Here is an 18,197-nt window from a genome sequence, read left to right as displayed (position 1 = left end):
CTTATTATTACTAAGGATTATTGGGAGGTGGGTATGTTTAAGGTTTTATAATCATGGGGCCTTCAGAGGTCATTTAGTTCCTCCCCCTAGATATGTTCATTCTGTTTTGATTTTCAGTGTTATGCAATCTAAGGAAGGGCTGTTTGCATCTTAAACTTTTCCAGATTTCAACTGTCTATAGGGGATAGTGTTTCCATTAAGCCTTTAGGGATTCCTTCTGCAAGTCTGAACTTGCAGAGTTTCAGGAAAAACCAGCAGGTGTTTAGAAAGAAGGTTATATTAAAGCAACGCTGGTGGCTGTGTCTGATGGCAGGGGGGGACTCACTAAATTCACAATCTTTCAATACAATATCCTCCAATATGAATTTATACTGATAAATTCCTCTACAGAGCTGATTTGGGACTTTAAGGAACAACACTAGAATACTCAAAGAAAATGGCAGGGCATAAAAGACCCTGAATTATAGAACCACAGGGTCTTAAAATATAAATTGAAATAGTATTTAAGTGTAAGAGAACCTTTTATTATACAATGTTAAAATAAAATTTTTCTGATAATATAAAACATATTGTCTTCCTCAAAAAATTAAATATAGAATTAGCATGTGACCCAGTAATCTCATTTCTGGGTATATACCCAAAAGAAATGAAAAAAGGAACTTGAACATGTATACACCAAAGTTCATAGCAGCATTATTCACTAGCCAAAAGCTGGAATCAACCCAAACACACATCAAAGCCAAATGTCCAGATAAATAAATAAATAAATAAACAAACAAACAAACAAATAAATAAATAAAAATGAAGTATTATTCAGGTTTAAAAAATGAAATAAATTCTGACACATGCTACGACATGGATAAACCCTAAAGACATTATGCTAACCCAGTCACAAATAAATAAATATTGTATACTATATGAGGTATCTATAGTAGTCAAATTTATAAAAACAGAAAGTAGGATGGTGGTTGCCAGGGAGGGCCTAGGGAGAGAGTAAGAGGAAAGGTGAGTTAGTGTATTATTAATGGGTACAGAGTTTCATTTGGGGGAGATGAAACAGTTCCAGAGATGGATGGTGGTGATGACTGAACAACATTTAAATGCACTTTATGCCACTAAATTATACATTTTAAAATGGTTCAAATTATAAAAAAAAAGAAAAAATGAGTGCCACTTTGGTAATAGGAGAGAATAAAAAAGCGAAAGATAAGGGCAAGAATATTGAGAAATACAGTATCAACCTGAAACCTGACTTGGCAGAAATGTATAGTGCTTTTTAAAAACAAGAAAATAGAATATTCAAATTTAGAATATATACATGAGTGAGTAAAAGTGGTTTTACAGTTGTTCATATGGGAAAAGATATGCAGGTTATGATTATTACAATAGCTTTAACTCAAAAGGATGCCAGTGTAACCGTAAATCTACTTTTGCCAACCTACATATTTAAGTGTATATATTCTCTAGATTCAAAATTTTCCAAAACCACATTTTACCAAAAGAGCAAATCTGTCCTAGAGTCCTGTTTCCCAAAATGAGGCGTGTGACGAGTGCATCAAAATCACTTGGGGTGGTTGTTAAATGCAGATTCCTGGATCCCACCCCAATTGATTCTTGCACATGTAAAGATTGTGGAACCAGTGCCTTAGAAACAAAAGGTAAGGAAAATTAAGTACCTATAAGTATCTTTTATCCTAAAACATGTGCAACTATATCTTAAGTGTATATATAATTTATTCAGAAATCTATCTTCAATATAGAGTTAAAAGTAAAATCACACTTATAATTCAAAGATTGTTACTTTTTTGTGGGAAGAAAAGCATTTAGAAACTTTTGAGATTTTCTTACACAATCTCTTAAATGGTAATCTTTACATAACAACTAAGGGGACATTACAATGTTTCATTTTAACTACTAATTCTCAAAAATGACTTTTTAAAACATGCATTCCATTATAGTAGCATTCTAGTTACCTTGAAATGTCCCCCCAGTACCATTCCGCATCCTGAAGAGAAACAGAACTGTCCTTCATTCCATTTGTAACAGCTGAAGTCATTGGCTTAGGTGGCTTTGGAGGAAGAGCTGGAAGAAAAATGTATATTATTTTGTAAATGAAATTATCATTTGTTTTCTAATTCCCTCAGTCAGGAACCGCTCACTAACCAATGTATTAATACACTGAGACTCAAATAATTATAAATCAAATTGTGTTGTTTTATGTTAAATCTTAAACATCAGCCAAAAAAAAAAAATCCTTTTAGAACTATACCAACAATTGCCTGAAAAGTGAAATTTTCCAGCTATTTGGGTTTTTCCCTTACTTTTTAATTTACTTTTAATTTTTAAAACACAATTGACATAATATATTAGTTCATGTATACAACCCCATAATTAGACATTGATATAACATGATCACCCCAATAAATCTAGTACCAACCTGATACCATATACAGTTATTGAACATTATTGACTAAATTCCCTACACTGTACTTTACATAACCATTCTGTAACTACCAATTTGTACTTCTAAATCCCTTCACCTTTTTCACCCATCTCCCCAACCCATCTTCCATCTAGCAATTGTCAAAATGTTCTCTGTATCTAAGTCTGTTTCTGTTCTGCTCATTCATTTTTTGGATTCCACAGATAAGTGAAACCACCTGACATTTGTCTTTCTCTGTCTGACTTATTTCACACAGCACAACACCCTCTAGGTCCATCCATGTTGCCTCAAATGGCAAGATTTCATTCTTTTTTATGGCTGAGTCACATTCCATCATTTTTATGCACCACTTCTTTAACCACTCCTCTACTGATGGGCAATTAAGAATGTATATGTCTTTTTGATTTAGCATTTGGGTTTCTTGGGATAAATACCCAGAAGCAGAGTTGCCAGGTCCTTCTCTGTCTCCTGTTATAGTCTTTGTTTTAAAGTCTATTTTGTCTGGCTTAAGTATGCTACCCAAGCTTTTTTGTTTCATTTTGTCTCCATTTTTCATGAAATATCTTTTTCCATCCCAGTATTTTCAGTCTGTGTATCTTTTCATCTGAAGTGAGTCTCTTGCAGACAGCATATGTAAAGGTCTTGTTTTATTATCCATTTAGCTACCATATGTCTTTTGATTGGAGCATTTAATCCATTTGCATTTAAAGCAACTGTTGATAGATATGTAGTTACTGCCATATTATTGTTCATATTTTTTATTCTCCTCCCCCTCTTTCTTTTTCTTAATGACCCTTTAACATTTCATGTAATATATTGTTTGGTGGTGATAGACTCCTTTAACTTTTTATCTGGAAAGCTCTTTATCTGTTCTTCGATTTTTAAATGATAGCTTTACTGGGTAGAGTAATCTTGGTTATAGATCCTTACTTTCCATCACTTTGAATATTTCCTGCCAATCCTTTCTGGCCTGCAAAGTTTCTGTTGATAAATGAGCCAACAGGCTTAGGAGAGCTCCCTTATAGATAACTTCCTTTCTCTTGCTGTTTTTAAGATTGTCTTTAACCTTTTGCTTTTTAATTACAATGTGTCTTGGTGTGGACCTCTTCGAGTTCATCTTGTTTAGGACTCTCTGCGCTTCCTTGGACTTGTATGTCTGTTTCCTTCATCAGGTATGGGAAGTTTTGTCATTACTTTTTTTTTTAATGTGTCTTTTTTTAAAGATTTGTATTCATTTATCTTTAGAGGGGAAGGGAAGGAGAGAGAGAGAGAAATATCAATGTATGGTTGCCTCTTGTGCATTCTATGCTGGGAACTGGCCTGCAACCTAGCCATGTGCCCTGACTAGGAATCGAACCGCGATCCCTTAGTTTGCAGGCCCGTGCTCAATCCACTGAGCTACAGCAGCCAGGGCTGTCATTACTTTTTGAAATAGGTTTTCATTTTCTTGCTCACTCTTTTCTCCTTCCTGCATCCCAGTGATGTGAATGTTGGTATGTTTGAAGTTGTCCCAGGGGCTCCTTACACTATCCTCATTTTTTAATTCTTCTTGCTGTTCTGGTTGGTTGTTTCTTGTTTCCTTGTATTCCAAATTGCTAATTTGATTATCTGCTTTATCTACTCCAGTGTTGTTGATTCTCTGTAAATTATTCATTTCAGTTATTGTATCCTTCATTACTGATGGTTATTTTTTATAGTTTCCAAGCCCTTTCTTATTCTGTTGAAGTTCTCATTCTAGGAACTTAGTGAGCATCCTTATAACCATTGTTTGGAACCCTGTACCTGATAAATTGTTTGTCTCCATTTCATTTAGTTCTTTTTCTGGAGATTTCTTCTGTTCTTTCATCTGGGATCTCTTTTTCTCCTCATTTTCACTGCTTCCCTGTGTTTATTTCTATGTGTCAGGTAAAGTTGCTACATTGCCCAAACTTGGTAGAGTGGCCTTATATAGTAGGTGTCCTGTAGGTCCCAGTGGCACACCTCCCCAGTTACCTGAGCTGGGAGCTCCAAGTGTGCCCTCTGTGAGCTGAATGTATATTGTCTCATTGTACTTAAGCCTTGATCGGTGTCAGCCCATTACATGGAAGGATTGCCCTCCCAGGGCCAATCAGCTGTGAGGGCTGGCTGCAAATACAGTAGAGGACCTGCTTGTTCAGGGATTGACCCCACAGAGCAGGACTAGCTTCACTGGGGCTTTGGTGCCCACCGAGTCTGCCCCTCCTATCACTGGTGGAGGTGATCACATTATAATACAGCGGGGTCTAAAGCTGTCCACCAGGTGCACTGGGTCTGGGGCCTCCTGGTGGGTACAAGGTCAGCCATTGCCTGTACCCTGCCCGGGGCCACCTGGAATGAGCTACAGAGCAATCTGCAGATGGCTGCTATTTGTGCTGGTCTTGGAGGTACCCAGGACAGGATGCCAAGCTGTAAACTGAGGCTGGCTGCTGCTAGTGCCAGGTCTGGTGCCACTTAACAAGAGGTACTGGATAGGCACAGGCCAAATATTGCTTATTTGAGAGATTTTTAAGAAAGTCCAAAGTGTGATCCAGGAGAGGCCCTTTGTTTGAAAAGCCACTGGAAATAGTTTGGGTAGGCCCAAAAGTTGAGTGGGGTGGGATCTCAGGGAATCATTGGGGGAGGCAGCTAACAGTGTTAGCCAGATTCATGGAGACTCAAAAGACTCGGATATGGCACCAGCCTGGCTCTGCCAACATCTCTGTCCGAGAGAAAGCTGCCCCTCCAGCCCTAGTCCTGAAGCCAGACACTTCAGTTCCTCCCCATTTTTCCCTGGTGCCTTTTGAGCTGCTGCCCCAGTGCTGGAGCTCAGAGCAAGTGAGTCCAAATAAGTCTCTACAGGGACCCTAACACCTGGGACTCAAGGAGCCAACTGTCTCACTCAGCCACAATCCCTTCTGGTCTTTACAGTCAAAAGTATGGGGACTTCTCTCCCCAACACTGACAGCTTGGAAGGGGCTGAGACCCCTCACTCCTTAGTGGGGATCTCCAAAGCTGAGACACCCTGTCAATTTTTAACCACCATACATGGGCATAGGGCAAACCCATTCCATGCCTATGCCCCTCCTATCAGTCTTGATGTAGCTTCTTTGTATCTTTAGTTACAGGACTTCTGTTCAGCTAGACTGCAGGCAGTTCTGAATGATGGTTGTTCTGTAATTTAGTTGTAAGTCTGATGTGGTTGTAGGAGGATACAAGTACCACATTTACCTATGCCACCATCTGGACCAGAACTTCTTTTCTCTTCTTATAAAGCACTAACTTATAATTTGAAACCAGTGTCTGAAAAAACTTAATCATCTCTCAAAGACAATATGACCCTGACCGGTGTGGATCAGTTGGTTGGACATCATCCCACAAAGCAAAGGGACACCAGTTCAATTCTCAGTCAGGGCACATGCCTAGGTTGCAGCTTCTGTCCTGGTCGGGGCGTGTACAAGAGGTAACCAATCGATATTTCTTTTTCACATCAATGCTTCTCTCCCTCCATTTCTCCCTCCATTTCCCTCTTTCTAAAAATAAATAAATACAATCTTTTTTAAAAAGACGATCTTTTTAAAAATCTTTTTTCCCTTCACAAATAATTAAGTCTAAAAGCCATCAAGCGGGGCTGGTCCTAATGGTCAAGAATTGGTGTCTGAGCCTGAAGCAGCTGAGGGAGGTCTATGTCCACGCAGGAGGGCAGAAACACAGTACAGGATCTCAGAGCTTAATCAGGGTGAGGAGGGAATCCTTGCAGGGACAACCTGGCATGGGATGATGAAGAAGCTGAGTGAAGTAAGAAAGGCAGTGGCACAGGGCCCAGGTGGTACAGTATAGGAGACCAAGACAATAAGGACATAGCCCATGGAGGTATGTATCCCAACATAGTGGGGCAAAGCCAGAGAAGGGTAAAGAGTTTCTACTTAGGTGGGGGATGGGAGGTGGCAGAGGGAATGCAGCAACAGCTATGAGATTGGGTACATAAAAAGATGGGTCAATGAAGTAAAACCATTAAAGATAATAGAAGCCAGGTTTCTCACAATCTAAAAGAGAAAAGTTACAAATACAGAAAGGTAAAAAACTAGAATAAACTCTTGGTTTGAACTAGAATTGCAGCTACTGATGTGAACTCATGGATTTGATAGACGAAAATGTGTAAATTTATAGGGAATACAACTGTTCAGAGCTCTGTCCCTTGAGAGGTCCAGGGATCAACAGCACTCCAATATGCACACCCAACAGACACTCAGATCTTCTTTTCTAATGCCATTCTCCATTAAAAGGCGCCAGAGCTCTTTAGAGAAATGGCTGATTCCAGGGCTGGAGTACAGCAAGTACCAAATAATCTGGAGCATCATGCCAGAAAGTAAGCAACTGCTCAAAGAATGAGGGGCCATGACAAAAGAATAAAGAGTCCAGTGTGAATAGTTCCCATTACCAAATCTGGAACAACTGGAGCATTAATACTTATAATGGTAATAAGAGGATATAAACCATTTAAAAAACTAGGAATCTATGTGCTCATGTAGATATACGTAAATAAAAAACTGAAAGATGGATGACTAATTATATAACCTCAGAAGGCCTTCCCAAAAAATATTTATTTATCAAAAAATTAAAGAAGAGAGTTATAGAAGAGGGTATGGGGGGATAAATGGTAATGGGAAATATGCAATAAAACAATTAGAAAGACTAATATAACAGTGCAGAAGTCTAGCAAACACCACCTTAATCAATTAATCAAGATTAATACCATCAGTAATAATGAAATTCATGGGCCCTCCAATAGGATGCACTGAGAAGGACACAACATCACTCCTGTGATAAGCCTGCCAAATATGCATAAACTGAATCTGATCATGAGGAAACATCAGACAAACCACAACTGACCGACATTCTACAAAATAACTAGCCTGTAATCTTACATAATGACAAAGTCATAAAAGTCAAGAAAGACTAAGGAACCATTCCAGATTGAAGAAGACTACAGAATCATGACAAGTAAATGTAATGTGTGACTCTAGACTAAATTCTTGTTATAAAGGACACTGGTACAATGGACAAAACCTAAATCCAAGAATGAGATGACAGTAATGCACCAATGTTAATTTTCCAATTCTGATGGTTGTATTGAGGTTATCGAAGAATGTTCTTGTTTGTGAAAATGCAAAAGTGGTCATCATGTTGGCAACTTACTCTCAATGGTTCAAGAAAATCAAGTTACTGTTACTGTACTTGCAACTTTTCTATCAGTTTGAGACTGTTTCAAAAATTTTTTAATTAACAAAAAATGTTAGACAAAATATTGAGGGAAAAAGGAAACGATATGAACATGTTCTTAAAAAACAGAAACTTTACTGTCAAATGATTTTCAACAAAGATGTCAAGCAATTCAATTGTGAAAAACTAGTTTTTATAAAAAAGGTTCTAGCACAACTAAATATCCACATACAAAACAAATGTGGTTGGATCCCTATCTCACACTGTATACAAAAAGTGACTCAAAACGCACAAAGTCCACCCTCGCTGGTATGGCTCAGTGGATTGAGTGACAGCCTGCAAACCAAGAGAGTCACCAGTTTGATTCCCAGTCAGGGTACATGCCTGGGTTGTGGGCCAGGTCCCCAGTGGCATAAACACAAGAGGCAACCACACACTGATGTTCCTCTCTTTCTTTTTCTCCCTCCCTTCCCCTCTCTAAAATAAATAAATAAAATCTTTAAAAAATGCGCCAAAGTCCTACATGTAAGAGCTAAAACTATAAAAGAAAACAGGCATAAATCTTAATGACCTTCTATTACTCAAATAACAGAACTAAGTGTTCAAGAGATAGGCAATCTATCAGATGCAGAGCTCAAAACACTGGTAATGAGGATGCTGACAGAAGTGGTTGAGTATGGTCACAAAATAGAGAATAAAGTGAAGGCTATGCAAAGTGAAATAAAGAAAAATATACAGGGAACCAACAGTGAAGGGAAGGAAAACAGAACTCACATCAATAGTTTGGAACAGAAGGAAGAAATAAACATTCAACTAGAACAGAATGAAGAAATGAGAATTCAAAAAAAAAAATGAGGAGAGGATTAGGAACCTCCAGGACATCTTTAAACATTCCAAGATCCAAATCATAGGGGTGCCAGAAGAAGAGAAAAACCAAGAAATTGAAAATTTATTTGAAAACATAATAAAGGAGAATTTCCTCAATCTGGCAAAGGAAATAGACTTCCAGGAAGTCCAGGAAGCTCAGAGAGCCCCAAAAAAGTTGGACCCAAAGAAGCGCACACCAAGGCACATCATAATTACATTACCCAAGGTTAAAAATAAGGAGAGAATCTTAAGAGCAGCAAGAGAAGAGCAGAGAGTTACCTACAAAGGAATTCCCATATGACTATCAGCTGATTTCTTAAAAGAAGCCTTGCAGGCAAAAGGGGCTGGAAAGAAGTATTTCAAGTCATGAAAGGCAAGGGCCTATATCCAAGATTGCTCTGTCCAGAAAAGCTTTCATTTAGAATGGAAGGGCAGATAAAGTGCTTCCCAGGTAAAGTAAAGTTAAAGGAGTTTATCATTGCCAAGCCCTTATTATGTAAAATATTAAATAGACTTATCTAAGAAAAAGAAGATAAAAATATGAACAGTAAAATGACAATAAACACAACTATCAACAACTAAACCTAAAAAAACAAAACCAAAAACGAACTAAGCAGCCCTGGCTGGTGTAGCTCAGTGGACTGAGCATGGGCCTGTGAAGCAAAGGGTTGCCAGTTCGATTCCCAGTCAGGGCACAGGCCTGGGTTGCGGGCCAGGTCCCCTGTAGGGGACATGTGAGAGGCAACTACACACTGATGTTTCTCTTCCACTCCTTCTCCTTCCCTTCCCCCACCTCTATAAATAAATAAATAAAATATTTTTTAAAGACCCACAAAACCGAACTAAGCAAACAACTAAAACGAACAGATTCACAGAAAAAGAGATCACATGGAGGGTTATCAGCAGGGAGGGGGAGAGGGGAGGATAGGGATGAAAGGTACAGGGAATAAGAAGCATAATTGGTAGGCACAAAATAGACAAGGGGATGTTAAGACCAGTACAGGAAATGGAGAAGGCAAAGAACTTGTATGTACAACCTATGGACATGAAATAAGGGGAGGAATGCTTCTGGGAGGGGAATGTAGGGCAGAAGGGAATAAAGAGAAGGAAAAAATGGGACCACTGGAATAGCATAGTCAATAAAATATACCTAAAAAAAAAAAAAGAAAAATTGTTGGTTCGATTCCCAGTCAGGACACATACCCAAGTTGCGGGTTTAATCCCAGGTCAGAGCATGTGTGAGAGAACAGCTAATTGATGTTGCTCTCTTACATCAATGTTTCTCTCTCTCTCTTCCCCTTTCTCTCTCTCTAAAAGCACTGAAAAAAAATGTGCTCTAGGGTGAGGATTTTAGAGAAAGTATAATATTCTCAGAAATAGGAAAGGAAATATTGTATCTATGAAACACAAACAAGATCTATAATAAAGTAACATCAAAGAATAAGATCCCTTATATATTAAAATTGTAATAGGGTTTTTTTTTTAAATAATTTGACAAACTGATAGATAAGTTTGAGGTTAATCTCCCAGAAGGGAAAACCGTACATACTGGAAAACAAGAAATTCTGAGGATAAACTCACAAGATCTAACATTGAACTAAGAGAAGCTCCAGAAAACAGGGAGAAAAAAAACAATTTAAAATAAGTAAGAGTAAGTCCTGACTGGTGTGGCTCAGTGGGTTGGGCGTCTGCAAACCTAAAGGTCACTATTTTGGATTCCTGGTCAGCAGAGGTGCGGCAGCTGGGGGCACCAGGTCCCGGCTGGGGACATGCAAGAGGCAACTGATTGATGTTTCCATCACGCATTGATGTTTCTCTTCCTTTCTTTCTCCCTCCCTCACCCTCCCTCTAAAATAAATAAATAAATAAAATCTTTAAAATGCAAAATAAAAAACCTTTAGGAATGAAAGACATTTATTTCCAGAGTGAAAGTGCCCAGAGTATGCCACAAAATGAATGAAAAAGAACCACATCAAGGCATGTCTATGTGGAATTTCACATCAAAGATAGAGAGGTGGTCCTAAACTCCATCACAAGGGGGGAAAATAACAAGTCACAAAGGACTGAGGCCAGAAATGTCTTTAGATTCTTCAATAGCAACAATAGAAACTAAGGATACTGGAGAAAAACCTTCAAATTTTGAGGGAAAATGATTTTTCAAACAAAAATTATATATCCTATCAAATTATTAATTATGTACATATATGAAGGTAAAACTGACATTTTCAGTCATACAAAGTCTCAAACAACTTTTTCTTCACACACTTTCTTAGGAAGCTCCTAAAGGATGCTTCTACCAAAATGAAGAAATAAACCTAGGAAAGAAATGGTGGATTCAGGAAAATGGAAGCCAACACAGGACAGAAACGAAGGCAATCCCCAGGATAATGGTGACTGGAAGTACCAGGATAACAGTTGAAAATAATAGTTGGGATTCTAGCAAGAGAATGAAGGGTGACTTAGGGGATATGTTGAAAGAAAAAAAATTTAAATGATAGATTATCCTTTTCATTGAGGCAGCAGAGCAGCCTCCCCAGCAGACACCTAGATGCAGATCTTTGTGAAGCCCCAGACTGGCAAGACCATCACCCTCGAGGTTGAGTCCAGTGACACCACGGAGACAGACCGTCAAAGCTGAAATCCCAGACAAGGAGGGCAGCGTCTGATTTTTGCAGGCAAACAGCTGTAGAATGGCTACAATCTCTCAGACAACAATATTCAGAAAGAGTCCACCCTGCACTTGGTGCTTCACCTACAGGGTGGCATCACTGGGTCTTCCCTCCACCAGCTTGCCCAGAAGTACAACTCTCACAAGATGATCTGCCCTGAGTGTTGCACCCACCTGCACCCCCGCACTGTCAACTGCTGCAAGAAGCACAGCCATACCAACCTGTGCCCCAAGATTAAATAAGGCACCCCCTCCACCTCCCTCAGGCCCACCAGGCAGCCTTCTGCCCAAACCCTGTGATGCTGGGGCCTCAACAAAGTTTTCCTTTCATTAACTGGATGGGGAAAAAAAGAAAAAGGAGAAAAAGAAAAAAAGATAGATTATCTGAGGTTAAACCATGTTGAGACAAGCTTTGTAGTTCCATCAAGGTAGAGGATAATCTGTCCTAAGTACACTTAAAAACTCAGGTGAGCCCTGGCTGATGTAGCTCAGTGGATTGAGTGCGGGCCTGCGTCCCTGAGGATCACGGTTTGACTTCCAGTCAGGGCACATGCCTGGATTGCAGGTTGGTTCCCAGCAGGGGACACACGAGAAGCAACCACACAATGATATTTCTCTTCCTCTCTCCTTCCCTTCCCCTCTGAAGATAAATAAATAAAATCTTAAAAAAAACAAAAAACAAAAAAAAACTTAGGTGAAATTTAAAAAACTAAAGCAATAATTAATTCCAAAACATTATATAAAAAATATAATCATATACTAATGGCTTGTCTGTGAACACTATTTACATGATAAAATAGTGTAAATACTAAAAGTTAATTTAAGGCCCTGGCTACTGTGGCTCGGTGGATTGAGTGCTGGCCTGCAACCCAAAGGGCTGCTGGTTCAATTCCCAGTCAGGGCACATGCTTGGGTTGCAGGCCAGGTCTCCGGTGAGGGTCACATGAGAGGCAACCACACATTGATGTTTCTCTCCCTTTCTTTCTCCCCCTCTTCCCATCTCTAAAAAGTAATAAATAAATCTTTTTTAAAAAGTTAATTTAAGAAACAATTATATAAATATTATTGAAAAATGGGCAAAGGGAGTGTGTGTTGTATGGCATTAAAGAACTATCCCCATCTTCCTTAGAAGTAATAAGTAATACCAAAGGTGAAAAAAAGTCATTGAAACTTTACTGAGGTCAAGGAACAAGTATAAAGAACCCATGGACAAAGCCAAAGGAGGATAGGATTGAGGGTGGGAGGTGGGGGTGGATGGGGAGGGGAAGGGTAGTGGCAGAAAAGTGGAGACAACTGTGCTTCAACAACAATTAAAAAAAATTTAAATAAATAAATAGCTTTACTGGGTACCATGAGTTATATTCCCAACTAATAAGCAAAATGCAATTATGAAGACCACAATGTATTTCTGGGTATTGATAAAAATAAGCAGAACAAAAAAAAACAGCAATAATATTTTTAAAAGTAAATAACAAAAAAAAAAGAATACTGAAATTAGATGTTTGGGACGGTGGAAGTAGTGAAACAGAGGAAGGAGGACTTCTCAATTCATTGTATAAGGCCAGTATTGCCCTGATACCAATACCAGGAGAAGACAACACAATGAAAACTACAGATCAATATCCCTTAGGAACAAGACACAAAAATCCTCAGCAAATACTAGCAAGTGTACTCCAGTAACACTTAAAAAAGATTATACACCATAACCAAGTAAGATTTATTCTAGGAATGCAAGGTTGGTTCAAAAAACAAAAATCAATCAGGTGCACCATATTAATAGAATACAGGTTTAATCATCAAAATAGATGCAGGAAAAAACATCTGACAAAATCAAATACCCTTTCATGATAAAAACAGTCAACAAACTAGGAATAGAAGGGACTTTCCCTAACCTGATAAAGGACATCTAGAAAACCCACAGATAACATTATTCTTAATGGTGAAAGACTAAATATTTTCCCCTAAAATCACAATTAATACAAGGATGTTTTCTATTGCCACTTCTACTCAACACTATATTGGAGATTCTCACCAGCACAATTAGGGAAGTTAAATTTTTTTTTAAAAAGGCATCCAGATTAGAAAGGAAGGATTAAAACTATCTCCATCTCTACTTGCAAATAGAAAACTATAAGGACTACACACATGCAAAAAACTATTAGAGCCAATAAACAAGCTCAGCAAAATTGCAAAAACAAGATCAATATACAAAAATCTATTAAATTTCTATACACTAGCAATGAACAATCCAAAAATGAAATTTAAAAAACCAATTCTATGTACAATAACCCCACAGTGAATAAAATATTGAACAGACATGTCAGCAAAGATATATATAAGTCCAGTAAGTATATGAAAAAATTCTCAATATCATTAATCATTAGGGAAATGCAAATCAAAACCATAATCAGGTACTATTTCATACCCAATAGGCTGGCTATAATAAAAAAGACAATAAAAGTTGCTGAGAATGCAGAAAAAAATGGAACTTTCATACATTGCTGGCAAGGATATAAAGTCATGAAGCCACTGTGGAAAATTTTTTATCAGTTACTCAAAAGGTTAAAAAGGATTATCATGACCCAGCAGTTCCACTCCTAGGTATACCTCCAATAGAACTGAAAATACATGTCCAGCAAGATCTTGTATGTCAATGTTCATAGCAGCATTTTCCTAAAAGCTAAAAAGTGAAAACAACCCAAAATATCCATCAACGGATGAATGGATATCAACAAATGATTAACAACTGATTAACAAATGCAGTACATCCATAAAGTGAAATATTCAGTCATAAAGAGAAATAAAGTGCAGTAAGTTCTTGAATATCATTTTGTTATAACAGTGATAAGGAAAAAAAATGAATTCCCAGCCAGGGCCACTGCCAGTGTAGAGTTTGCATGTTCTCCTAGGTATCTGCATGAGTTTTCTCCAGATACTCCAGTTTCCTCCCATATCCCAAAAATGTGTACGCAAGGTGAACTGGCATGTCTAAATTGTCCTAGTCTGAGAAAGAAAGAGAAAGATAAAGAGAGAAAGTGTACGCTTCCACAGAGTGGTGTCCTATCCAAACCTGGCTCCTGCCTTGTGCCCAGGATGGGCTCCGACCTTGAACTGAAATAAGCAGGATACAAAATAATTATCTTACTTGCTTTTATTAATCTTGGTTCAGTGTACATGTAGCTCATGTTTATTTCAATGTTTAATACTACAAGTGTTTTGGGTCTTTATTAGAAATTTGGTGATTTTTTTAAACCAGTAATATGCTGTAGGAACTTAACACTTATGTATATAAACTAGCCTATTGTAAAATTAATTTTGTGCATTTTGCTTTAAATTGCAGAGGTGAGGGTTTACTGTATTGATACAATACAAATGAACCTTATGCTATATAACATTATGCTATATAAAAGACGCCAAACACAAAAGGCCATATATCATTTATATAAAATGTCCACAACAGACAAATCCACAGAGGCAGAAATTAGATTAGTGGTTACCACAGACTGGGGGAAGGGGAATGGGCAGTGACTTTTAATGGCTAGAGGGTTTCTTTTAGAGTGATAAAAAATATTCTGGAATTAGATGGTGGTGATAACTGCACAACTTTGGGAATATACTAAAAATCATTGAACTGCATACTTTTAAAAAGGAAGACATATAAATTACAGCTCAATAAAGTACATGTACCAACAAGTACCAACAAACGTACAAGTACCAACAAAGGTACTTGTAAAATTCCACCTAATTTAAAACACTTTTATCAGACCTTTTTAAGTCATAATAAAGAAAACATTTAAATATATATACACAAAGACCAATTCCCTCTGTAGAGAATATTGTCTTTCAATTCAGGACTTACTTTCAACCCAGCACCACAATTTCATATATAACAAAAAAAAACTACCTAGTTCTGATGCTTTTTAGTTACATGTTGGGATGCTGCTTTTTAGGCTCCTTGCCATACTTTTCCTCCTCTGCCATCACTTTTTACCCCTTTCAAATTCCTTTATTACTCTTCACCAGAGGCTCCATCTCTGAACATACTTTTGTCTCTTTATGACTTATATAGGAGGAATCATTTCATAACATTCCACTCTGCATTGCTTTAAGGGTCATTTATATTGATAGATGTAGCTCTGGTTATTTTCATTGCTTTCTCCCACTACATGAATATTCTACAATTTCTTCATTCTATTATTATTGGGCTTTTGAGTTGTTTCTAGTTTTTGGCTTTAACAAATAATGCTGCTATGAACTTTCTTGTGACAAGTATAAATATTTTCACCTTCTCAAATTTCCCTAGAGTATATACTTTAGCAGATAATGTTAAATTATTCTCTAAAATGAGGTTCCAGTAGATATGCTACTCCCCACAGCAGTATGAGAATTCTCATTCCACATCCTCACCAAAATGGTGAGTGTAAAATATTATTTAAATGAGGTTTTTTAAAAACATATTTTATTTATTTAATTTTAGAGATAGAGAGAGGGAGAAAGAGAGAGAGAAAATCAATGTGTGGTTGCTTCTCATGTGGCCCCCAGTGGGGACCAGGCCTGCAACCCAGGCATGTGCCCTGACCAGGAATCAAACTGGCAACCCTTTGGTTCACAGCCGGTGCTCAATCCACGGAGCTACACCAGCCAGGGCTAAATGAGGTTTTAATTTGTGTTTCCATGATGACTAATGAGAGTGAACACTTTCTCATGTCTATGGGTTTTTTGTGTTTCCTCTTCTATGAATTTCTCTGCTATCTTTTTATTATTATTGTTGATTTATAAAATATTCTTTATATACCTGGGTATCAATCCTTTTTAGTTATATGTTATGCAATCATTTTCTCCCAGATGGTATTTTTCCTTTCATATTTTCTTTTAATAACTACATTTTTTATTTTGATCTACACAGATTTATCACTCTTTTCCTTTATATTTCAAATTTCAAATTTTATTGAAGAAATCCTTCTTTACCTTCCCTATCTTCATAACATAAAAATATTCCTCCATATTTTTTCTAAAAGTTGTTTTTCATATTTACATCTTTAATTATTAGGAACTTATATATATCGTGTGAAAGAAACTGCATTATTTGCCAAAATAACCAATTACCTTAATGTATTTATTACCTTACTGTTTAAGCCAGTCCATAATTTCCTCACGTACCTGCAAAGCTCTCACTATCATATATTAAGTTTCCTTATATGAAGGGGTTCAGTTTCTGGCTTCTTTATCTGCTCCACTTGTTGGTCTCTTCTGTGCCCAATTCCACATTGTTAATTAGTATGGCTTTATAAGTCATGCTTTATGAAAAAGTAAATTCTTACAATTTTTCTTGGCAATTTGGTATTCTATATAAGTTTTGGACAGAACTTGTCAAGTTATATGAAATACCCTTATCATTATAATAGAATTATACTAAACTCATAAATTAACGTGTAAAAAACTAATGTGCTCATTATATTGTGTCTTCCTACTCATTAATAAGGTATCTCAACTTATTTAGATCTTCTCTAATGCCTTTTAATAAAATTTCATTATTTTCTCCATTAAAAGTCATGTGCATCTTTTGTTGATTTTTGTTCCTAAGTACCTTTTCAATTGTTGCTGCTGCTATAATAATTATATCTTTTTAAAATTACATTTGTGCCCCGGATGCAGTGGCTCAGTGGACTGTGTGCTGGCTTGTGACCCAAAAGGTTGCCAGTTCAACTCCCAGTTAGGGCACATGCCTGGGTTATGGGCTGGGTCCCCCCCTGGGGGTGTACAAGAGGCAACCAATCAATGTATCTCTCACACATCAATGTTTATCTCCCTATCTTTCTCCTTTCCTTACCCTCTCTCTAAAAACAAATAAATAAAATCTTTAAAAATTAAAAAAATAAAATTACATTTGTTGTGAAAATATACAGTGTCCATCAACAGATCAATGGATATACAAAATGTGGTATATACATATAGTGGAATATTATTCAGCCATAAAAAGGAATTAAGTTCTGATAGATGCTACAATATGGATAAACCTTAGAAACATTATGCTAAGTGAAATAAGCCAAACACAAAAGATCAAAAATGTATGATTCCACTTATACAAAATACCTACAACAGACAAATTCATAGCTATTTTTCTAGATTCAGAAAGAGTCTATGTAGTTATTATTTTCCAGAAATGTTTGATAGAACTCACTATAAAACTATGTGAGTCAGACTAGGATGGCTACTACAAAATAAATAACAAGTGTGAGGATATGGAGGAACTGAAACCCTACTGCACTGTTGGTAGATTTGTAAAGTGGTGCAACTGCTATGGAAAACAGTGTGGCAGTGCCTCAAATAATAAAAACTAGAAATACTATATGGTCCCAATTTGGGTATATAGCCCAAAGAATGGAAAGCAGGGTCTCCAAGAGATAGCTGGACACCCATGTTCATAGCAGCACTATCCACAATAGCCACAAGCAGAAACAACCAAATGCCTACTAACGAATGAATGAATAACCAACAAAATACTTGCATATACATAAAATGGAATATTACTCAATCTTAAAAAGGAAGGAAATCCTGTCACATGCTACAGTATAGATGAACCTTTAGGACATTTTATTATCTGAAATAAGCCAGTCAGAAAAAGACAAACATGTAATGATTCCACTAAAATGGACCAATTCATAGAAATAAAAAGTGGAATGGTGATTACCAGGGGCTGAGAGAAAGAAGAAAAGGGAGTTGTTTAATGGGTATAATTGGCAAGATGAAAAAGTTCTGGAAATACGTTCCACAATAATGTGAGTATGCTTAACATTACTAAACTGTATACTTAAAAATAGTTAAGCTGTAAATTTTATGAGATTTTAAAAATCACAATAAGAAAACTATATGGGCTTACAATCGTTTTCAATTTCTTTTATGGTTGAAGACTATAAAAACTTTCAATTTCTTCTCAAGTCAGTTTTGGTAAGTTATTCTTGGTTGTTTTTAAAATGTGCTTTACCCTATTGAAACTACATT

The 18,197-nt window shown here is 37.0% G+C and overlaps 1 protein-coding gene across 3 annotated transcripts in view; it reads right to left on the bottom strand.

The window, feature by feature from the left end:
* Positions 1–18,197, bottom strand: part of PIK3R3 (phosphoinositide-3-kinase regulatory subunit 3) — a 120,918-nt gene that overhangs the window by 45,624 nt on the left and 57,097 nt on the right. For all 3 annotated transcript variants that reach the window (XM_037149290.2, XM_053660536.1, XM_037149289.2), the window contains one exon: positions 1,974–2,082. In XM_037149290.2, the coding sequence (XP_037005185.1) occupies positions 1,974–2,056 (83 nt within the window). In that variant the 5' untranslated portion in view covers positions 2,057–2,082. The remainder of the gene's footprint in view (positions 1–1,973; positions 2,083–18,197) is intronic.

Source organism: Artibeus jamaicensis, unplaced genomic scaffold, assembly GCF_021234435.1.
Source record: "Artibeus jamaicensis isolate MK-2021 breed Jamaican fruit bat unplaced genomic scaffold, CSHL_Jam_final scaffold_847, whole genome shotgun sequence".
Classification (NCBI taxonomy): Eukaryota; Metazoa; Chordata; class Mammalia; order Chiroptera; family Phyllostomidae; genus Artibeus; species Artibeus jamaicensis.
The sequence above is the reverse complement of the archived record's forward strand: the minus strand, read 5'-3'. Positions and strand labels throughout refer to the sequence as shown.